This window comes from Perca fluviatilis, chromosome 17 (assembly GCF_010015445.1).
Source record: "Perca fluviatilis chromosome 17, GENO_Pfluv_1.0, whole genome shotgun sequence".
Classification (NCBI taxonomy): domain Eukaryota; kingdom Metazoa; phylum Chordata; class Actinopteri; order Perciformes; family Percidae; genus Perca; species Perca fluviatilis.
This window is the reverse complement of record NC_053128.1, coordinates 24757087-24781684: the sequence shown is the minus strand read 5'-3', so window position 1 is coordinate 24781684 and position 24598 is coordinate 24757087. Positions and strand designations below refer to the sequence as shown.

Genomic DNA, 24598 nt, shown 5'->3' with positions numbered 1-24598 from the left:
GTAGGCTACTAATATGTTAAATTTTTGTGTCGTTAACATGCTATTATCACAACTTTAAAAACACGATTCGTGTTTCTTTAAGAGACGATGTAAACATTCCCACAGCTTCCGGGTCACTAAATATGGCTAGCCGTTAGCTTCCGTTAGCTTGTCTAGTTTTGCCCACGGATAGCTGTAGACGTCTGTGCGTATACCTTCTGAGCATATTTTACGGTCTTAAAATAACAAATGCAAATGTAATATGCTATGTCATAGTCAAATCAAGTGCAATTTTGTTTGAGCAAATGTACTGGATGTCAAGTGTGTGGCCAAGTGTTAGCTAGGTCATTATAGCTAACGTTAGCTAGCTTTGTGACAGGGTTGTTTTTCTTTAATCCCCCGTCCTACTGTTGTAGTTATTAGCTAGATAACCAGTTATATACACTGTGCTTAAATAGGAGAAACACCTAACTGTAGCAGCCAGAATGCCGGGTACGCTACAGTTACTATTTAATGGTAACTTTACGCTAAAATCTAGCCATTATCCTGACATTTCAAAAATAAGTCTATGGATTTTCCAGTACTGATTGCATATTGATATCAGATGAGATATATTGTCCATATAGCCAGTGAAAGCCGCCACCATCCTCCCCACTCCATTTTCCTAACAGGATGGCTTCATTTGGCTGGAAGAGGAAAGTTGGTGAGAAGGTTTCAAAGTCTGTGGTGCAGCAGTTTGAGGCTGAGGCAGAAAAGGTTGAAGATGCTGGACCACGTCAGGATGAGGAGGTGGACTGGCTGCACGCCATCAAACGACGGCGGGAGATCCTGCTGGAGGACTGTGCAGCCAAGAGCAAGAGGCTGAAGGATGAAGGTGCAATGCTGGCTGAGCACGGCAGGTGAGGGATGTTGTTTAAAGCTAGCGGTTTTCTGCGCTTGCTGTTTGTAGCCTAGCTACATCACAGCCAGTGGCAACTTAAAAAATAACAAAGACAAACACATTAAGTATTTGGTCAGCCACCTGTTGCTTTGATAAAAACGACAACTAGTGCTGAACAAACGAGCTTTATGCTTACGCTATTCTTTCCTTTGAAAACTGCCAGTTTTATAGCAAGCAAGATTACAATTTCAATCTTATGATACGGATGGCTTCCTGTCTGTGTGTTGCTGGATTCTTTTTGTGGACTACTAGATTTGATATCAGGGGCTTAATCATACTGTCCAGGGAAAGTTATTACCATAGCCAGTGAACCATGGGCTCCTCCTCCTCAGAAGCAGGATTTGCTATAGACAAGCAATTGGGAAATTTACTGTGAGAAAGGAGGGAGAAGAGAGGGCAATGATGATAACAAAACCTCCAGCTTTTACTTTTTGTTTTGGTTGATCATAAAGAATAGCCTAAAGGAACTCAACTTTGCCGAATAACTAGGGACATGTTATATTAGAAATCCTCCAAGGGAGGGCACCATTGTACAGAGCACACAGAAGACCCATTTAACACAGCTGATGGCCTTTCTACTGACTGAATAAAGATTAACATTGAACAAATATTGTATTTCAAAGGCACAGTCAATCAATAGCATCGAAATTTGAGGTTTTCTCTATATTTTAATTAATGGGTTTTTCTGTGAAAGAACAAAGGTGTCGTTTGGTGTCTGCAATCATACATGTTACTGTATAGAATTGGATTTCAAAAGCCAAAGAGCTGTATTGCTCTCGGGATGAGATCAGTAAATGGATATAACAAGCACAAAATTACTCTGCCTCCTTCAGAAACTGATGTTTCTTTAATGACAATTAACCTTTTTAGCCAAATAACAATCACTTTGTGGTTTTATGCAACTTTTGGTGGTTTTTGAAAAATGAGTCGCAGTTAGGTCCACTTTCCTATACTCTCACAATTACCAAGGTTTTACCAATCACAGCTGATATTAAGAAAGATCACAGACACAGTAATCTTCAAAAGGCAGCACATCAAAATGCTTTCTGTAACATAGGATAATGGTAGCCTGGTCCTACCAGACTCTCGTACATTTCATTTGTACAGAGAGTCTGGCCACTCTCCATTGACAAGCGTTAACTTCCTTGAAGGTGGGTACTCTGTTGAAGTTTAAAACTATTGGATCTGCCCAGAACCACTCTGGATCTGCCATAACCAATCGCTAACGTTTGGTCGTGATGTCGACTTAGCATCGCTAGCGTTCGCCTTAGCCAACTCCTTCATCACTAACGGAGCGAGCTGGAAAATCAAACTGTTCCCGAACCCCGTGGGGAGGAGGGCCACAACATCATGGCCACCAACAAAACTCAGCAAAGATTGTTGTTGCTCGGGCTTTAACTTCTGGATATTCTATAGCGTTGCCACAACGGACCGGATGGCTTCACTCACATATTTCTCCGCCGCCATTACGGAACTACAACTCAAATTAGCGCTAGTTCGCTGATTGGACCGGTTAAGATTTGGCCGGAGAAAACCCGCGAAAAAAAAACCCAGACGGCGTACTGAAGGAAAATTTAAATTGAGCAGAAGTACGTAGGAGGGCGGAGCCAGGCTAGGCTAATAGGCTCGTTCGAGATCATAGATACATATCTATGGTTCGAGATGGTCTGCGCAGAATCAATCACCGGCGATTGCCGCCCAATTCATGCAGGTTAGATTTGTGTCCGACTTGATCCCATTGACATATATAAAATGGACCAATAGAGCCCGTTACTCTGGACGGAGACCAGTGAAGGCTATTAGAAGCACTTTTCCGGTGATCACTTGCTTTACTGAGCAGCCTCCAACTGACCGAGACAAAGTAAATGTGACGTGAGCAACGTGTCTGAAAGTTGTAAGTCTTCTGGTAGCTGTGCCAAGAGAAATCTCAATCATTCCCAATCTTACAGAGACGGAGAGCGTAGGTATATGTAAGGAGATAACGTAGGCACAGGCTAATTATTGATCACTAACATGCTAGTTAACATTAGTAATTAAACCTAAACAGCTAACGTAAGTCCAAACTGTCTGTGAGTTTCTCCTGTACTATACGGTAATTCCTCTACTGTGTGACAGTAAGTCGCTTGGTTATGACACAATCGTTAGCCTATTTTTATAAAAACGTCTGCTACGGAGCCATAACGTGAGGTACAAGGTAATGGAGCCTTTTATACATTGTCGTGTTTCTTTAGAAATAAACAATGGACAAATACAGTCTTTAAACGCTTCGGCAAAATGTATGCTAGTCAGTGGAATGCTAACGGGAGGTGATCTCTTTGTAGCGTCAAAATGGGGCCATAGGAGGTTCGAGCAAGGGGGTAAGCTTCGCTTCAGAACTTGAACCTCCTATGGTGCCATTTTGTTGCTACCTGGCCATCACCTTCCGCTAGCATTCCACTGACTAGCATTCATTTTGGCGCCACTTGACAGCGAATAACTTTACATCTGAAGCGTTTAAAGACTCTATTTGTCCATTGTTTAATTCTAAAGAAACACAACAATCTTTAAAAGGCTCCATTACCTTGTACCTCAATGCTATGGCTCGTGTAAGCAGACGTTTTTGAAAAAATAGGCTAACGATTGTGTCACATAGTAGAGGAATTACCATATAGTACAGGATATTTTTTTTTTTTTATTAATTTTTTTTTTTTTTTTTTTTTTAAAAAAAATTATTTTTCCCATGTTATCTCCTTACATATACCTACACTCTGTCTCTATAAGATTGGGAAATTGAGATTTTTTTGGCACAGCTACCAGAAGAAGCTTACAACTTTCAACTACGTTGCTCACGTCACATTTACGTTGTCTCTCTCAGTTGGAGGCTGCGCAGTAAAACTGGCCATCACCGGAAAAGTGCTTCTAATAGCCTTCGCTGTTCTCCGTCCAGAGTAACGGGGTCTGTTGGTCCATTATATACTGTCTATGGGTTCGAGTTCTGAAGCGAAGCTTACCCCCTTGCTTGATCCCGACTTGCTCTGACGTCATGCACACGTGTGCAACGATAATCTCACGTGATCAAGGCGGCCGCAGTTTTTAGAGCCAGCTGCCGCAGTTGCTCTCCACCAAGCTCCCCCTTTTTGTTTTGTTCTTTGTTGTTTCTTTTGCTCAGGTAATTCTTTCTTGTACATTGACAACATTTGTATTGTATATACGCATGTATATGCTTTTCCCCAACAAGAGTTTTGTTTGTTGGGTTTTTCGTCAATTAAAAAAAAAAAAAGTTGCTCTCCACTGACTGCAAGACCCAGGCCGACCCAGGGCATGTTGGGAAACGCCGGCCTCTCAGCTGATCTAACAGCTGATTGGTTCAGAATCGACTCAACATGATGACGTTTTATATAAACTATTTATTGATTTTGAATTGGAGGGATTTTAACTGCTATTTGTCTGATTTAAAAGCTTATTCTGTACAGAACACATGTTGTGTGGCTGATAGTTATGTTTAGAAGTCAGAGAGACTAAATCTGTTCAAATTATGCATCATCTACAGTGTGAAAATCAGCAACAGATCGCATGTAGACAATTTTGACAGCTACTCTATCATAATGAAAACAACTGGAGACTGTGTATAAGCTGATACATCGGTCTGATAACATTTTATTAATTCGGAATCGGACCACAGTGTTTCTGTCACTTCCTGTTCAGCCTGAAGGCTGCTGGAAACTGTCCGACTTGAGACCAGATTTATATTTGTTTGGCAGTTGAGTTTAAACATTAATGATCTTTGCCTAGCATCGCTTACTGCACCTTAAGGGCTAGTTTTCACCGTTGTTTGGGAGGTGTGGGAATTTTGTGAGGCAGCAACTCACTTCATCCTCCAAATACTCTATATAGTTAGCTGATTTGTCCAACGTCCAGCTGCCATGCTGAGTCTTCAAGCTAAAACTGAGCTTGAAATATGTGATCTGGCAGATCTCAGAGGCTGTTCTAAATGTTCAACATCTTCCAAATACATGTTTTGTTGTTTCTAGGTTTATATTAGCTTAATGGTTTAGTGTTGTCATCATAACCATGTGTTGGGCATGTTTCCTTCTTTTGGACAGTAGTATGTGAAGTGATCATGATGTCCCAACTATTTACTCTTTTTCAGAACAAATAATGTGTGTGTGTGTGTGTGTGTGTGTGTGTGTGTTCACTTTCATCATGCCAATGATTGCATGCTTCTATTAATCTTATTTCCCTCTCTGCCCTTTCTTTGTCTGATGTACAGAGATGTGAGAACAGTAGAGAGGAGCTGATTTTAGCTCTCCAGCTTCATGTGATGTATTACATATTGCTTAATTTCCTCACTTGATTTTGCAGTGTCTTTTGCCTCATATGTCGGCAAGATTTCCACACTGCTCTAGTTCCATTTCCTCAGTCCTCTCTCTGACTGTTAAATAGCAGTGGTATAACTTTTCTCAGGCTTGATCCTGTTTCTGGCTGTGATCCGAGTTTTATAACTGCTCAGTGTTAACGGTCTCGTTGTGTGGTTTTAATTCCTTTTGAATTTTTCAGGATATCCTTCTTCATAAAGCTATAAAAGGTGTAGACACGACAGACATATTTATATTGTCAAACCCAGGATTTCACCTCATAATCTTTCCAAGCTTTTGTCTTGATCAGCCTATTGAAATTATTCTTGAGTCAATATTGACTTGAGGAGGAGAAGGTTGTTAGAGTGAGCATGAGCATATTCATGTGTCCATTCAGTGTGTTTAAAAATAAAAAAGTGAGTATCTGTTTGTCAAAAACCTACAAAAATTGTGAACCTTTATAAATACATACATAATTATGCAAAACAGATCTGTGACAGCTGATTGGAATGAGGCTGTAGTGTGGCTTCTGCCCAAATTTATGCACATCCTGTTTAGTTTTGACAGTAGTATAAAGTATAGCCAATCTCAGTGTCTTGCTATCTCAGATAAGAAATGGAATACTTTACAGGCTTTCCTGGGAAGAGTTTGATTTGCAACCTATCTATTCACCTCAGGGGACCTGTTTATGCTTATTTAGCTTGCTGGAGTCCTTGTATATTCTGTGCTGCCATTCTTCAGACAGGTAGACACCTTTATAGCGTCAAGAAGCCCATGTAACATATTGTTCTGTCAGCCATTTCTCCTTTATCACACTCCAAGTCAAAAGAACAAAGCTTAAATTTTATTTAGAACTTTTTATTTGGATGGAAGGAATAACTAAACTGCACATAACACAAGGTAAAAGTAAACATTAACAGAAATATGACTCAGCCATGCTTGATGAAAATCTCTTTATATCAGCTTTTGCGAAGTCGTATGCACCAATGGAAAGACAGGATCGGGGCAGCTTTGACTTCATTGAAAGGGCTTGACGATATCCACTGAACGAACATGTGGCCCAGTGTTAGGTTACATAAGATATATCAAATCTCTGGGCGGAGACAATAACACTGAGTGTCCAATTTCACTGCTTTATGTGGTTGTCTATTTAAGTTGAGCCAAAGTTAATACAAAGACATGTTTAACTCGATGGAGTGCAAGATATCTGTGTGGGGTGTGAATAGCTGTGGGTAACTTTAGATCCTAGCCAAAACACATTCATGCCCTATAAATGCTAAACTTGAATGCAATAGAGCAACCTGCAATCAATACACAAGCACGTATCACTTTAATTATTAAAGGTTCTTTTTTTAAACTGCTGTGTTGTCCATGTCAAATGTAAAATTAAATGTCATTTATTTTTTTAATGTTTTCATGTTTTTGTTGTGAAGCAACGGACTATAGCACTGTGGCCAAGACACATTTTCCCTTGAGGACAATAAAGTTTACTCAACTCTACTCTAAATAATTCAGATGTATGTCTATTTAGTTGTATATCACTTTGCGGTTTACAGTGCACCAGTAGGCAGCCAGGTTATGGTTTGTGATGCCATAAACAAACTCCTTTTGTGTGATTAATCCAGTCCCAATCCCAGTTCTATAATGTGTTGTTAAACCACATTGTGTATTTTCTCTAGGCACTGGGAGGCCATTAAGAAGTTGGACGAAGCCATTCAGCTGACTCCAGACAACCCACTTCTGTATGAGATGAAGTCTCAGGTATAATATAAACCTATATGTTACTATTTACTCATTTTTTCACAATGCTTATCATGTCTACTACTCTTTCTATGTGTTTTAAATGTGCCTTAAAAGAGTACTTTGCCGATTTAGCATTTTATCCTAATTGTCAAAATCAATGCAGCAAAGCCAGAAATATCATATTTCTTATTCCATGCATTCTTCCTCTTTGTCAAAACATGGCACCTACATTACCCATAATGCCACCAAACAGCAGACACTTGTGTTGGAGATTGTGAGAAAATTGGTTTGAGAATGCTACTGACCACCAACAGAGTGTGTGTGTGTGTGTGTGTGTGTGTGTGTGTGTGTGTGTGTGTGTGTGTGTGTGTGTGTGTGTGTGTGTGTGTGTGTGTGTGTGTGTGTGTGTGTGTGTGTGTGTGTGTGTGTGTGTGTGTGTGTGTGTGTGTGTGTGTGTTTATCAGCGTGTCTGTGTGTGTGTGTTTATCAGCTATCACGGCCACATAGATCCTCTTTCAGCTGCCACTTTGGTATGCTTTTAAGCTAGATAAGTGATAACAGCACAGTGATGACATAAGTGAAAGTGTGCAGCATGTTTCCAAAAGCTTTAATTTTAGCTCCTTTCTCTTGTTACGTTCACTTCCCCTGGGTCGATATAACTTTGTGAATCTTATTTTGCCATCATTCCTCAGCTGCTTTTCCTTTTCTTCTAAAATAGGCATTATGGAAAAATATGGTTCCCATATATTTGGTAAAAAGTGGAGAAGCCAGAGGTAGACAGACAGACTCCATTATTTATTATTCATTTACTACAGCTAACACAATAAAATTTCTCCCTATAGCCATAACCAGTGTATGCCTAATATAATAGTATCCATTATAGGATATTTGAGAAGGAAATCATTAGAGGACCAGGCCAGGAAAACCACCACAAAGGGGATTTTTTTCCCTGCGTGCTTTGACTCAAAGCTTGACATAAGCACACTGCTTACTGTAGATTCTGGTCCAATGTGTTTGACTACACGTGTACAGTATAGCACATCTAACATATTAGTGCCCATTATCTGGCTAAAAAACAGGCTGGACCTCATCATATTCCCATTACTATCCCAGATGACGAGAAGGGTTACACTGATTCTGGTCATTTACTTCCCTTCATCGCTTTCTTCTTAACTCAATCAGTGTTGTGCCTAATACGTCCACTGTCAGTCTGTATGTCTGTTACAGCAGACTATAATGCGCTTTGGAGGAAATTGGCTCCATTTGTAAAGCTGTCACCACTTCTTCCTGGCTCTATGGAAGATTTCAGCTGACCGTGAGAAGTTCTGGTCATTTAAAACTGCTGTAGAATTTGTGGTTAAGTCATGAGGTTAATTGAGCTTTTCTAATGAAGATTTCTTGCTATATTCCATTGTGATATGTATCTTTCAAATCTTCCTTCGGTATTAACCAAAGACACTCTCAGCTCCATGCATGTTAATAGTTTTACAGCTCTCATGCTGTTTTGGTTCTCCATGTTCAGCCAGAGACATTTATCAGTATTAGTTGCTTATCAGTAGACGTGCCTATGAATCAAGCATAGGTATTAATGCGATGATGTGTTTGGGTTCAGTGTGCCTGTATGAATTTTATTTGATCATTAAACTCACTCGTTTTAGTCATGTTTTTTGTTGTTGTCAAAATTGCACTCCTGTTCCAGAAGAATATGCAAGTAAACAGATTACTAATAAAAGAGGAATATTTGAATAAACAGATTACTTATAACAGAAGAATATTTGAGTAAACATATATCTAATAACACAATGTGTATGACAGTGAGATGATGCACTAAAACCAACAAGAGTATACATCGATGCCACTCTGTCAGTCTAGCAGAGAGCTGCTCAGTCAGAGTAGACTTGCTTTACACAAACTTAAACCTGTATCTTCTGACAGTAGCAGTACAACGGGTTTTTTTAAGCACTTGTTTCAGTCGCCACCCTAGGCAGAAAACTAAATTCCACCACTGCGATAATTAGTGAGCCTCTTGAATAACTTTTGGTCTCAAATTATTTTTTTCACAGATTGGTATGCAAATGGTTGCATAATGGTTTCATTTTTTGACAGCTCTTGTTTCCTACATGACAGAAAAGCTAAATAAATAAAAAATTCCCGGTCAAACAGCATTCATTTACTTAGTGTCTGAATAAAAGATGATTCATAAGACTGTTGGGCCTGGCAATGTTAGAGAGGTTAATGAGCTCAGTGCAGCACTGTTACATTTGAGTATAGTTAAGTAAATTACGGAAAGCAATCTCGTGACCGTGCTATTGTTCTATTCTCTACAGTGTGTTCTAATAGTGAATGAGTCACATCGCTAGGGCTTGTCTGGTCTATATAATAAAATAAAAAAACACTGGTTTCAATGAAACATTTTCAAATATCTTGTTTTGTCAGTCCAAAACCAAAAGATATTCTGTTGGCATTGATATCAAAGAAACACAGCACTTTAGAGATGTGGGAAGCAAATAAAAGGATTGGCATTTTTGCATGAAAAATGATTTCAGCTGTTATTTTTTTGATTTTGCACATACTGTGTTGATATCAGGAATCACACTTTTGTTGTCCTTTTGTGAAGGTAATTCTTCAAGAGTCTTTAACCTTGACTGGTTTCTCCACAGGTACTGACCATTTTACAGGAAGTGTTTCCTGCTGTGAAGGCAGCAGAGATGGCTGTGAAGTTTCGCCCTCTTTGGTGGGAGGGCTGGCAGACTCTGGGCCGTGCCCAGCTCAACCTGGGAGAAGTGGACCTGGTAAGTATGGCCATCAATACACCCCAAATAAATAAAAAAGAATTGAAATGACGGCGTGCTCGCAAAAGCTGTCGAACTGCAATCAAATTCAGGGCTGTCAAGAAATGTGAGTACTAGATGGAGGAATTTGTCGGTCATAGCGGGAGGAGACATTAAAGAAGAAAACAAACTGAACCTGAAAAAAATCCAGTAAAACAGTTAACATTGTTTGCAGATGACTGTGTATTAGAGGTGGCTGAGACTGTGCTCACTGTGGTAATCAAATCCAAAGGCATTGTTTAGTTGTAGTCAAAATCGCGCCATTTTCTCCATGCAAACACACCAAATTGAAGCTGGCACATATAGACTGTACTAATAGTCACTCAGTAGTGTTGCATAACAATCAAAGGCCCTAATGATCTTCATTGGAATGGTACTATTTAATTTTTTTTATTATTATTTTGCAATGAACTGTATCTGTTTTTGTAGCCGGCTATAAATCAGTTTTGTATTAACTTTTGAAGGGCTGTTAAAATACGTCAGTTATTTCTGTTTACGATTTTCTGCAAACTCCATCTGAGATGTTCCTCTTTCCGCCTGGGGCTTGGACGATTGCTTAAATTGCCGCAGAACACGCCGGGACCTGTGGTTGGATGAAACCTGCGCGTCTGAGTTACACTGTTCACCCATTTAGAGCCAAGCAAACTGGGCTGAACTCCGAAACCCTTCAGCTAATAGCACTGCATGTCATTCCTAGAGCGAGAGACCTGTCCTACGGCACTAAAAACAACAATGGGAAGTGTTGAAAGTTACCTGAGCTCAAGCTAAACCAAATATAGACACACCTCCTTGTATAATGAAACTATTGGGAAGGAAGGGAAAAAAAGGCACATCTATTTTTAGCAAGGCTTGTTCTGTCAAGTTTTAGAGCTTTGTCTGCATCAACATGTTTGATTTGTGCCTGTTTGTGCAAATGTGAGTGCAGTGATTCCACATTTTCTCTCTCATGAGTGAGTCTGTTCTTTTCCTTCTCGTCTTTTAATTTCCACCCCTGGAAAGTACCCAAATAAAACAAACCTATAGCTTCTGATTTAGTTAGTTTACTCACTTCTGTGTTGTTTATGTTTTAAAAGTATTGGAAACTGCATTGACAGCACCATCCCCATTTATCTTCCCATTAGTATCATTCAGGAGCCGGTTAATCTGCCTACTGTGGCATTTTGTCTGTTGAAGGATTACTTTGGAAATAAAGACCTGACAAGACTCCAGTCTGTTCAAGATGAAACTTGATATGTTATTTTGGGCACAGTCAGTTTCATTAGTCCAATCTATTACAGTTAACCTGTCCCAGACTTCTCAAGTTGAACTTGACAGGTTGCAGGTTATTCACGGTTACGAGTGGGGAACACTTCACATCAAGTTGTAAGCATTGATTTAATACCTATTGAAAGGTTAATGAGAAGCCTTAGTCTTGCACATAGAAACTAATCATGTGTTCGGTTCATACCAGTTTATTCTTTTGTTTCCTTACAAAACTACTGATTGAAGATCATCAGTGTAGTTAACAAGTCCCCATTTTGTTAAAGGGCCAAGAAAAGCCAGTTGGCAAAGTTTGTTTTGGTCATTAAATCTGACCTGGCCTGACTTGTACCACAGGTTGCCCATGAGGCTTTTGTCCTAAGGATGACTTACTGATTGGATTGGAGGCGAGGCTCACTGTATCACTGGGAACAGGTGCCACTGGAAAAAAATAACTGAGCTGTCCTCATCAGGACGTGAACACAACCCTGTCTTCTCATCTGTACATAGTGCTTGTAAGGGAACTCCAGCCATTTAGTATTGCACTTACATTAAGGATGTCCTGAGCTGATCCCGAGGAACTTTATCGGGGACAGATCCGGGCATATTTTAATGTATCTAGGTCGACTTAAATATACCTGATCAAATGCAGATCTTTTTTTTTTCTTTTTTTCTTTTTTTTACTGTCGTCAACTGTGTTCTGTCTACCTGAGCCTGCTAATGTACAGTGCGAGCAGAGTGAGTGAATGTGAAAAATTAGGTTAGTTGGCAAAATTCACAGATTTTGAAGATCTCCCCTCCCTGTTTCTCATCATCAAAGAGCTGTGTACAGTCACAAAACATTCACAAAAGAAATAACAAACGTTGCCGGCAGCAGGTCATGTCAGCTGTCGATATTAAACAATAAGTCGGTGTGTAGCTTGATAACAGGCCAAGATTAAACCTGGCCGTTGTCCCTGAGTGCTTTGTATTGTAAATCCAACAAATCAACGATCTACCTGATTGTGTCAGGTCAGTTTCAGGAGTTGCGTTCTCCTAGTTAAACTTTTATTCATATTCATATCTGACTTGTAATCCTTAGTACGAGAACTGCCTAAAAAAAGACTTCACTAAGGTCCTACAGAGCCTCAGAAGACATTATACAAAATTTCTTTTGCTGAGTAGCACTGCTCTGTAAAATTAGTTGAGTGCTCCTTAAAATTAGCTTAACATGTAGTGTTCTATGTACTTGTTTTGTCTTCACTGCCTGGGCGTTTCATCATCTGCTAATTTATACAAAAGTAGGTCTGAAAGTAAAATTATAAGATTTGGTGAACTACTACCAAGACGGGTGTTCAGCCAGTGTTATTTGGATAATTGTGAAGTCTTTAAGGTGGAGTCAGGTTCACCCATTTTCCATTCATCTTCATTACCATATTAACACAGAACTATTTATCATAGACTGCTTGACAGATTTCAGACGTCTGTCCGAAATTGATTTGAGCTCATCAGTCACCTCGGATAGCATGTAGGGATGGATTTATTTCACCATTTCACAGGCATCAAATCGTCACAGCTAAGGCTCGACGTCAGGTCCCCATAAACAATTGGAGGCCGTTTGTTGCTCTGTTCAGTGGGACAATAATTTTTTTACATCGATCTGCAACTGCCCGAGAGCTATTGATGTCTCCTTAATGAAACCATAAGTCTGCCTGCGACACAGCACGAAGAATGTTAGAGTCTTGCTTGTTGACATTGCTGATCATGCTCCCACCTGCTCATTCAGCTGCACAGATGTCAACGTCATACCATTCATCTGTGTCCATTACAGTGAACCCCGCAAACAGGAACTGAAATAATTCCGGCTAAATGTTCAATTTGTTGGAGACTATAAACTCACCTTCACCTTTTTTTTAAAGCTTGTGTTTGAATCCTAAGCTCATGCGGTACTTGTCCCTGTAGGCTGTGAGGTCCTTCCAGGTTGCGATCCACCTGTGCCCATCAGAGCGCAGCCTGTGGCAGGAAGACCTGGAGTGGGCATGGAGGTTACAGAAACAGGATTTAGCAACCAAGGAGAAGACTCGGCAAGAGGAGGAGACCAAGGAACGGATCCTTAACGCCCCTGAGCTCGAGCAGGACTATGATTTTGAGTCTGATGAGGTGCTGGCCGCCTGCGTGGCCGTTGCCGAGCGACAGACACAATACGAGGAGCTAAAGAGGAGCGCCGTGGTCATAGACGCTGAGGGAAATGTAAAAAACGTTCTCCCCGGGGAAGAGGGAGCAGAGGACGCAGCCATACCATCAAACGAACAGTTTGTCAAAGCAAGGAGACTTTGAATTGGTTTCAGTATGAATTGATTGTCCCGGGTCACATTTTTTGGGACTGAATGCTTTTATTTCTGAAACCACAGCGAGTGTGTGAAGCTATAGTATAAAAAAAAAAAACCTAGTCAGAAGCAAACACGAGAACTTTGAGTAAATTGCAACAGAATGAAATACAATTTGAGTTTTGTTGTTTTACATTTTCCATCCATTTAATGTTTATTGTGTTAAATGTGCACGCAAAGTTTGTACATGTTTTGAAGCTATAAACTTTAGCATCTCCTAGTTCTACGGTATGTGTTTCCTCTGGATAGCACAATAATGCTTTTAGCTAATATCTAATGTACTCTGTGGTTACATTAGAATCTACTTTATGACACTCTGAAACCAGAGAGTTCCACTTGATGGAGTCTGAAGGTTTCGTAGGTTTTATTGGGGGGAAAAAAAGAAAAAAGGATGTGCCTGGTTGAAATTGGCAGCATTTTCACTTGTGACTATTTATCAAATTTAGACACAATTTACAGAAAATTGTACAAATAAAGAAGGAAAACAAACGCTCCAGTCGCACTAATAATCCTATAGATGAAGCAGTGAAAAGCTGCTAACACATTAATAAGGAAACACAATCAGCATTTGTGTTAAAGCGGTTTGCTTCTATAGTAGATTAAATTGATTTATCTAGTTGTAAGGTAGGAGTATTGACCTTTGAGGTTTCAATGTGTCTGTGTTTGGTTGTTAGTTAAAAAAAAAAGAGCGTCCATTCTCAGCAAATTGTCAATGAGTGACTAAACATGAATTAAAAGGTATAAAAGGAATCTGTGTTTTCGATAGTGTTCTTTCCTTAGGGACTTTTTGAGTCCAGTGGTTGTCTTGTACTTATGTTTTTTTTTTTTTTTTTAAGAGATGATTAGTAGGATTTTGACAAAGTTGTTGAACCAAATGTTACCATTATAATGTTTAGTATGTGAGAAAGTAACAAGACTAATGCTGCTAAAAGCATGCTGGCTTGCATACTGCAAAATGTGACCGGATGCAGTTGCACGTCCGGGTACTTTTGCATACTTAATTTGACATACAATGTATTGGGACATGTTAATGTTAGAAAGGTAACATTTGCTAATTAGCACTAAACAGAGTAGAGCTGAGGCTGATGGAAATGTTGTTAGCTTTGCAGGTATTTGTTCATAAACCAAAGTATTGGACAAACTCAAATGTTGACCTGAAAATGACGCTAGATGACGGAGTAACATTGCGTCCCTAGAGCCACGCCACTAGCATCAGAGCAAATCTAAATACAGGGCTTCAAGTCAAAACAAATCAAATATTATACAAAAATAAAATGGATACATGTGTGCTCCATGTTGCGCAAGTAGGAGATTCACAGCCAATAACTTAGTTGTTGTGTTTTTAGGATAATAACTTATTTGAAAACTGTTACTTGAATCAATTTTTGAGAATACATTTAAATATGGAAAACAATTGGAGCAAAATTAAATAAATAAAAACATTCTGCATTAAGCAATAAGGGGCTACTACACACTGCACCCTCCAGGAGGATATACATTTTCTAAATTGTCAGTGGGACAATGAGCTTCAAACACTTTCCACATAACATGCTACACAGACAAACCACAAGCGTCAATTGCAGTGACAAAGAAAAATACAAAAGAAAAAAGAACTGTAACCACAAGCCGCAGCGTGCTGTCTGTTTCCTATCTAACAGCTTTAATTACAGAAGTTGATTGGTTCCAGTGAAATTCTCAGTAATATGGCATAATAGCAACAGTTAAAACATTAGCATTATTGTAAGATCTTGATAACTTTAATGTGGCGTAATAGGCAACGTTCTTACTGGAAAATGTAAGTAGATTGTTTAAGAATTATGACTCAGATTATTCTCATTTGTGGTTCTGTTGGGGAAAGAAACCTGTCTACATTTTTGTGTTAATTATGAATGAATATTATACTTCCTGCCCTAAAAGTAAGTTAAAGAAGGTGATGGATTTGATGATTTAAATTCAATTTTGGCCATAAGTCTGCTTTCATGTCTTTTAACTAAATGCTTCAAAAGCTTAGAGAAAGTCCCGCACACTGACCATTACCCAAGCAATAATTTATTTAGAAAAATACGTTTCTGCTACTTTTGATCATATCCTACGCACCTGCCCGACAAAAAGAGGTGTGCAAAAAAGCTTTCCTACGAAAGTAAATGCTTCAAACAAATGTGAAAATATAATAGAAATAAAGACATTAGGTTCTTTTATTCCATTTTGGTTACAGCGTTTTAATATTTCATCAATGTATCACTATGCAGAAACTTAAGTTATTTATGTGAAGGTAAATTGCATTAGCACCATAGTTTTGTGGACTATTTTGTGAACATGCATTTCAGTAGAAAAGAAGAGAAAAGTCTCACTTCTCAAGCAGTTGAGGTACTCCTCAGCTTTGTAGAGCAGCGTAAATATAGAACTAATTGAGTTTCTATAAAAGGGCCACTTGAAGTCCCTAGATAGTGTAGGTTCTGTGTAAAAAGAAGGATCTGTATATTCCTATGGTTAGTCAGCACTGGCAGGTCATGTTGACATGCAACAATGCTTAGGGTTTCTGCTAAGTCACGATTCTGAACTGTTGTAAGTGCATTTTAAACCCCATCCTTTTTTAGATGTAACAATATTCAGAGTCTCCTTGTCAGAGGGGCAGATGGCTACAAAAAGTAAACTGGACTCACGATGTTCTGTACACAGAAAAGCAACTGAGGTTGCTGCACACTAATTACAATACAAAGTGCTAGCACCTTCATTTAAAAAAACAAACAAAGATTGGCTCTCCATGGCAGAGACAATGAGAACACATCTACAAATTGATCTAAATTAGATACAAGTTTAAAACAAAGAGACATTATTACATAAGTAGTCACACCCTTACTTGTGGCACACCCAAATCATATCTGGTGCAGCAGTTGTTTTAAGCAGGTGCATGATAAGATAAATGGAGGTGACCTGTGTGTGTAATGAGGGTGTGCTAAGGGATTTTAGGTGAAAGTATCTGGATGTTCCAACTGCTGTTAACACTGCGTTACTAAAACAAACACTCAAAGAAATGTATGGCAAGTTTATTGAAAACTGAAAGTGCTACAGAAAATCTATTTAGTTGTTAGTGGACTGTTTTCACTCAACCAGGCCTACTCCATCTGCTTTACAGCTGCTTGTGAATGAACACAGTTTGAATACCTAATATAACATATAACAAGTTAACATACAAGTTAATTCATTTTTTTTCCTTTACGTACAATAGCTTTTAAAGTTGTAAAAATGCCATTCTTTCTGCCAATATCGGGTATATTTTCTCTATTGACTTTTCTAACTCTTCAATTGAGTTACACTGAGTAAAATATTCAAACCCAGTGGCAGGCAGAAACACTGTGCTGGTATGTCTTGCATGTATGAGACAGAAGAAAGATAAAGAAACGCACGCAGATGACGTTCAGTGAGCCAGAAAATAGGATGTGACAGTAATTAAATCTCATCTTTTGAGTTTTTGTGATGCTGTTCAGGTGGAAAATGATGTCTATTATCTGAACTATTTGCTGCATCTTCTAGTCTCCGCTAACCATGACTATAGCCTAACCAAAACCCTGAGTAGATCTGACTTTAAATCCTCATGCACCTTAACCTTACAATGTACATTAACCAAGATATGGTAGTACACTATATATATACTATATATACTGTAAGCAGTTTTAGAATATAATTTCTTTGGATTTACTTTTTGCTTTTAACTCCACTCCTGTGCTTAAAGGCCACATCATGAACACGCGTTGTTTTTTGAGTGGCATCTTCTAATAGACAATTGTTTTAGCAGGCTCCTCGTGGCAGGACTTTAAATGTCTAAAACAGCCTGTCACATATACTGTAGTGCATTACTGCTGTTAGCTGATGAGGTGAGGAATGAAGTTTCCAAGATCCAAAATCATTTTCCCTCATTTCACAGTCTGTTAAAATACTATCACAACTGTTTTGTCAATCACTATTTCCTGCCTCCCGAAAGGCTCTTTCAGAAACAGATTTCTTAGTCAGAGGTCACAGCTTCCTTTACTGGGTATTGTTCTCAGAGGGAGGTTTAACTGCTCTCGGAAGGCTCTGGACATCGGCCACACTCGACCTGGAAATGATCTGAGGGCGGGAGAAACCGTCTGTCTGCAGGTGAGCGGTGCTGTGCCGTCTGAACTGGCTCCAAATGTGTTTTAGCCATCATCTAAATCACGTGTCAAACTCGAGGCCCGTGGGCCGAACCTGGCCCCTCGTGAATTTTGATCCGGCCTGCAATATATCAATATAGGTTATCCGATATTTTGAAACAGATATGCATTCACCATAAAAGGGCCGATAATTAGTTGATCCATAATAGGTTCACAATACATTTTGGCCTGCCTAGTTTATTTCCCTTTTTCAGACGTTTTTGTTGCTTTTTTTTTTTGAGAATTTTGCTGTTATTTTTTGACGTTTTTGGCGCTTTTTTGGATGTTTGTTTTGGCTAGGTGTGTGCCAAACCAAAAAAAATTAAAATGTTTTAATAAAAAGCATGTCAATAAACTGTACATGTCTGGCCCTTGATGTGATTCTCTTTTTCCAGTGTTGCCCTTAGTGAAATCAGGTTTGACACTCCTGATCTAGATGAAAGAGATGTAAGCTAACCTGTATTTTCTCAGCTGTTAAAGGGTACTGACAGTGATATGCTGGCAAAAGAACATATTAATGTAGAGCATTTACATAAAGACGTGCTTGAATTTCATTTAGGACTGTTTTTACATAGAAATATATTATATATAAATATAAATATTTTTTTATGAACAGCTTTGCGGCAGTTCTTTGCACACTGCTCTCCAGCAGGTTCATGTTAAAGATGTGATTGCCATCCATTAACCTCAAGTGTTCAATATTGACTTTAATTTCAATAAGTTTCTATTCAGGACTGCTCAATATTTCATTTTCAGCAACGATTTAGAGAGGGAGACCTCGTTCAGGTTAAATAGATTTAGTTTCTGTACAGATAGGGCTGCAACTCATGATTATTTTCATTGTCGGTTAAAATGAAGATTCTTGATAAATGAACTATTCTTTTGGTCTATAAAATGTCAGAAAATAGTGGAATATGTCCAGCACATTGTTTTGTCCAACCAACAGTAAAAGCTTTTTGGCATTTTTGCTGGCGTTTTGATAAAAAATTACTTAAATTATCAAAATAGTTGCAGATTCATTTTCCATCCCTCATCTTTCCTTAATCGAATGATCGTTTCAGCTCTAAATATACTCCTAAAAATTCCCCTACTTTAGAGTACACTGTAGACATATACCTTGCATATTTAGCTATAGCAATTCAACATAATTCACTGTCATACTAAACCATACTGAAAGAGTGACACAAATGAATGTGCATATTTACCAATTTGTGGTTTATTTATGAGTTTGGTACAACAGTCTTTTCACAAGAGAGTTAACCTTTTTGTGGTTAAGTTCACACCGGCTATTGCAACAACAATTTTAACATTGAAGTATAAACACTGTATTTATATATCAATCTTTATAGAATAGCATTAATGCCATCAGTAAATCCATTCTAAGAAAAGGCAAAACCTTTAAACTCATCAGACAGGAAACTTAATGTCTTCAATTTGCATTCCCCTTCTTAATTCCCCGATAAAGTCTGATTAGACGAGAGGGATTGCACATTACATTAAGGTTCAATAAAATGCAGTTGGATTAATCCTTGGGCTGGGAAAAGTACATTAACGATTTGATATTAACACGTTACTTTATGAGGCCTCTTAACATCCTCCAGTGTCTGTATTGTGGAAAAGACACAGTATAGCTGCCTTTTGTTATAAAATGCAGGGGATGGTATGATTCTATTTTTTGTTGTCAGAGCTGCTCTGTCAACCAGTTGGACCAAATTGTTTGCAAATGTTCTTACGCAGTATGTATCCAAAAAAGAAAAGAAAAAGAACTGAACATATTCATCTTGTGCCGATTTAAAATGCCTCCAAACTATCTGGACCTTCTCACAGAGAAGACAATACTGTACAATTTCATACTTAAAATAAATTAACATCATGGAACACATTTTCACATTTTGACATTCATTCTTACCAGTCATCGTGAAGGCTGCTAAAACAGCCTCGCAGTGGTTTAACAATTTTAAAAAAAGTGCAAGAAAAGAGCTCCTCGACAATGTCATGTTGTTCTCTGGTTTCGCAGATATACTAACTGGTTTGATTGTACTGTTTTAAGTGTTATTTACTGATATTGTGTTTGTGATAACTCATGGATAAAGAGCAATAGGCCTACGTTGATAATGGGTATTTAGTTCATTAGTCTGTCAAATAGCCGTTTGCAAGATCTCCACAGTATTCAGGTGCTGTCCCATTATTATCATGTCTTTGCAGTGCTCTTATTGGTTCCTATCTTCTGTCCGTAGACGTTTCTGTAACAGAAGTGAAAGCTTTTCGAGATCATGCTAACTGTTATATGCATTTCTCCTGTAAGTTTGCATTCTCGTCCGTGAAGGTCACATGTAGAGCCGGGTCCTTGGGGCACATTGGAAGCTCTTTCAGTGGCCTGCCTGGTACTCTTTCCTCTAAATCACTCTGTGAAAGCTCCCTCTGAGGCCCCTTGACCTCCTGGGGGCCCTGTAACGTCTGCGCTTCTGGTGGACTGGAGCCGCCCTGTGCCCCTGCTTGAAATGACCTCCTGGTGTTTTCCTCCGATGGGTACAGGAAGGTCTGTGAGGTGTTCACCATTTCCCGCAGCTCATGTGACATCAGCGAAGGAGAATCTCGCGAGACAATGGAGGCGGAGAGGCCGCCGTCGGCACAGCGGAACTGCCTGCCGTTGCTTCGTCCCCGCCCACCCATTCTGCAGAACAGACACTTGATTTTCTCCATCAGCTTGAGGACCACTGTCTTTCTCAGCAGGATGTAGATCCAAGGGTCTAAGATGGGGTTGACAGAGGCCATGCGGATGGCCAGCAGGTCTTTATTCAAGCCGAAAGGCTCTTCTGTTTGGTTTCCGTACAGCTGGTTCACAAAGATCCTCCACTGATGGCACAGGAGAGAAAACACAAGATCATTTAAGAAACGTGCCGTTGGGTTGTCGGTCACATAAAGGAACATGGAACTACATTTCAAATGCAGAATCAATTTGAGCTAGGGTTTTTCCAAGCCCAAACTTGTCTACACTTCACTTACAAGAGTCCAGTAATTGTTTATTTTATATATTCCTACATGGTTGGCATGGAACGGTCAAATCTAAATAGACACTTGGCTGAATGTAACTTCTGTGTAACCACAGCAGTGTGGAGATGGCAAGAGGCCAATAAAAACAGAGTTCTCATCATCCTTCATCATAAGAGAACATTTGGCCGTTTGGCTTCCCCATGGGTCTAATCAACAATCAATCAACAGTCACAAAAGCCTTAATGTTGGACATGTCATTAATTATAGAAGTGAGATCCTTAAAGGTTAGGTTCACATTTTTTTAGTCCAAACAAATACCCACATTAAATCTGATTTTTGCGCGCTGTCATCACTCCTCCTGTTTGTACTTGGCCCTTCAAATATCCCTTTCTATCATGCTTCCAATGGAAGAGGAGTCCACTGCAACAACACATTCCAAGGCTTATTTGAAGCCACTGTGAAAGAATGTACTGAGAAGACACTAACATCGGGGGGAAAAACTCAAATATTTGCTAATGTCAGACTGCTGAAGCCTCATAAAAAGTTCAGCTGAACTTTGGGATATATTTTAACACAGAATCAGGACCGAGGATTTTGTCCCAAGTAGCCTAATATTTACAGCAAGACCAAACTGTTCATGTGGGCACCTGACTGTTGTTTTAAGACAGCCTGTGAGTGTGAACCCATCTTTCAATTCGATCACTGACTTTTTGGCCCCACAGATGCAGGGATGTCTGCCTGTCATTCCGCAGCCCACGAGCAAACACCTGCGGAAATCTCTGATCCTTTGCTCCAGAAGTCAGATTTTTAGTTGGCTAGTAGCCTATGTATAGTCTGAACATTGAAGTCTGGCGATGAGAGTTTGACATAAATGAGCAAACTCTCAGGGACTGTTTGCAAATAACACAAGGTTTACACTAATATTATATACAGAGAGACGTATTTTCCTATGTAAATGCTGTTTTAAACAGCAAACGGAGGGAGTAATCTCACGTGCCTCAGAGAAATGCGTCACATAACCACCGGGAACACAAGGTTCGGTGATTATTATTAACCACCTCCTGCCTGTGTTTTTATCATTTAATTCATTCGGTACCATTAGGAACTTCTGTTGGTGTTTTTGCTGTTATATTTTTTTCTCTGTATTTTGACTCCATGAATCCATTTCATTACTTTCTGGTGAATTAAGCTGTAGTGAAGTCTATACGGCATACTGCATTTCCTTTATTTGTTTATTGATTGCGCACATATACCCGCTGCAAAATGTGTCAGATACTCACCACCAAAGGTATGGAGCAGATGAGAACCACCGCGGAGGTAGCTATAAGCAGGATCACCATCTGAATCTCTGCTCCGGCTAGTCGCCCGAAACTCCGTCTGCGCCTGAGTTCCGCGATGCGCCTCTGGTCCGTGCCCAAAGACGTGCGGCGGATGAACCGCTTGTGCATCAGGATCAGAGCCCCGCACACCATCACGTTGCATATGACAGTGACAAGCACTATGACTGAATTTACACCCGCGTACATCAAGTTAAAAGTCGCCACCGATGTTTGGTTGTTCTGCCAGTCAATGAAACACCAGGTCCCCGGTCTCTGGAGTTTCACCTGCCCGAAACCCAAGCTGGGCAGCGCGCAAAACACGACGTTGGAAATGTAAATGGCCAAAAGAGTCAGCGCAGCGAGTTTTTGGTTGACGTACTCGTTGTAGAAATATGCATGGTTTATTGCCAAGTATCTCTCCACTGACATTGCAAACACAATGCTGAGCTGGACCAAGAAGAAGAAGAGCAGGATAAAGCCGGAGTACTGGCACAGTGGATCACCTCCCGGCCACGCGCCCTTCACGTATGTGGCGATTGTGACAGGACTGGCCAGCAGTGTGCCCAGGAGGTCTGTCACCGCCAGGCCACACACAAGTGTGTAAAAAGTCGTTTCCTTTTGTTCCTTTCGTGATATCCGCAGGACCACTATGGCGATGACATTCCCCGCCACCCCAAAGATGAACATAATCGCCGGGATGGTGGGCGGTTGAAATCTCCCCGCTGCTGCCGTGGAGTTCATACCTGCTGGGACTTCTTTCACTGTTTCACACTAAGCAAAGATTCTCCTCTCACTTCCGAAGTAGTGGCATTTTGCATTAATGCACATTCTCCAGGTTCTCCAACAAGAAACAAATCCATGGTTTCCAAATGTCCCTTTTACGCACACAATTTAAACTCCATAATCTTGAAGGAAACACGAGCAATCCACAGGATGAAGGTGTTTACTCTTGTGGTTTTGGCTTGCAAGCGATGCTCCGGCACTGCGAGCTGCGCTTACGTTAATGGCACACTCAAAACTGACAGAGAAGTTTCCTCCTCGGCCAATCAAGGCAGCTCCTCCTCCGCATTTTTAATGCAACCAGTGAGCTGTTTAAGAAGTAGTGCAGCCAGTGACCGCGTGCATCGGGAGAACATTTGTGTAACGTCACAGATCTAGTTTCATTTCTTCATTTAAATCTATCTCCACCCTCATCTGTCAGTTAACATCAGCAGAGTCACAGTGGTTACTTTAAACAAGACCAATGCTCGTATTAGGAAGTATGCATGTAAAAAGAAAACAATATTTAAATTTAAATTTAAAAATCATTTGGTCGCCTGTCAATGGCATCATATAACCTTATTCCCCCGATGTCAGATGTCCGCTTTCTTTGTGTTGGAATATCCACCAAAACAAGTTCCTTCCCAAGGCTATTTTGCGGCACCGTGGCTCCATCCGGCGCCTAGCACCGCCCATGACGATTGTGATTGGTTTAAAGAAATGCCAATAACCCAGAGCAGAGTTTTTTTTTTCCTGCTGTGTGGAGTAGCTAGACCCTCCTCCGCAGTGCCATGGAAAAAGGTCTGGCAAAGCGAGATTCGCGCTGGGCTAACCCACGAATAAATTTGCATGTTAACGTCTGCTGTATGGGTAGTCTAGTAATCTAATGCAACGATAGCCAGCTAGTGCACCCCAGTCCATCTGCCTCATTCCCCGGCACTAAGAGACTTCTTCGGGATGAAAGTGGACAACATCCTCGGGGACACAGCCTAAACCCAGCACAATACCCAGCACCGGGTGCTAACTGCAATAACAGACCATGTCCCCAGGCGCCAGAGTCTGGCAGAGTATGGCCGCCTCAGCGGCCAACCGAAGGTCTCTGGTCCACCCTGGAGCTGCCACCCCTATGGAGACCCCTAGCTAAATATTACATATTGTAGGTTTAAGTACAATTTAGAGGTACTTGTACTTCACTTGAGTATTTCCATGTGATGCATTACAGAGTGAAATATTGAACTTTTTAGTCCACTACATGTAATTACTAATTATGATATTGCATACAAAACACCTTTAGATTATGATGCATTTATTCCCTGCAAAAATCTCCTAATTATCAGTCTGTTTGGTCTATCATTTAGCCTACAATGGACTCCTTGCTGCTTATTTTTTTGTCTAAATTCAGCCTGTTAAATTATGACATCACGTTTTCTTCATTCATCTTAATATGTAGTGCAACAACATGCTTTCTTTTGTTTCAAGATACTAAAAAGTCAGCTATACATGTAGAAACCTAGTGCAGAATATAAGAAAATGTGTTTACAAAAATAAGCAACCTATACGTACATTATTAGATAATTTTGTTTCTCACCCTCAGTCCACAAAGTCTGTTGACATGTGAATGTACACCTGCGTCATCTAAATGTACTTTTTAACTTGTGGTATGTGCACCTCGTAACCACAAGTTCCCGTCTTATAAACGCCCCACTGAGTCAGCATGATACTTTGCAAAGTTGCTAAGCAAAAACCTCAATGAATTAGAAGTAGATTTAAAATATATCTTAAAGTAATTGATTTTTTAAATTGATTTTAAGTAACGTACAAACACGACTTTAAGACAGGAACATTGTATAATCTTCAGCCTGATATTGTTTTCTATGTTTTATTTCACTAGCGCAAATAAAAAAAATTTATTTGTCGGCATT

The 24598-nt window shown here is 39.8% G+C and overlaps 2 protein-coding genes across 3 annotated transcripts; one reads left to right on the top strand and one right to left on the bottom strand.

Moving 5' to 3' along the window:
- Positions 1-95: 95 nt before the first annotated feature.
- ttc33 (tetratricopeptide repeat domain 33) lies at positions 96-14182 on the top strand. 2 transcript variants are annotated; one of them, XM_039780708.1, is made up of 5 exons: positions 96-184; positions 651-878; positions 6933-7014; positions 9657-9788; positions 13008-14182. In XM_039780708.1, exons 2-5 carry the CDS (start codon positions 652-654, stop codon positions 13380-13382), a joined length of 816 nt encoding a protein of 271 aa, XP_039636642.1. In that variant the 5' UTR covers positions 96-184; position 651; the 3' UTR covers positions 13383-14182. The 2 variants fall into 2 exon arrangements, with proteins under 2 accessions (XP_039636642.1, XP_039636641.1); XM_039780707.1 differs by having other exon boundaries at positions 115-236.
- A 4614-nt stretch (positions 14183-18796) lies between these two features.
- On the bottom strand, positions 18797-23015 carry ptger4b (prostaglandin E receptor 4 (subtype EP4) b). Its single transcript, XM_039780706.1, has 2 exons — positions 21879-23015; positions 18797-20460 (listed from the first exon to the last, which is right to left on the bottom strand). The coding sequence occupies exons 1-2, from the start codon at positions 22656-22658 to the stop codon at positions 19888-19890; spliced, it is 1353 nt and encodes a 450-aa protein (XP_039636640.1). The 5' UTR covers positions 22659-23015; the 3' UTR covers positions 18797-19887.
- Positions 23016-24598: the final 1583 nt, after the last annotated feature.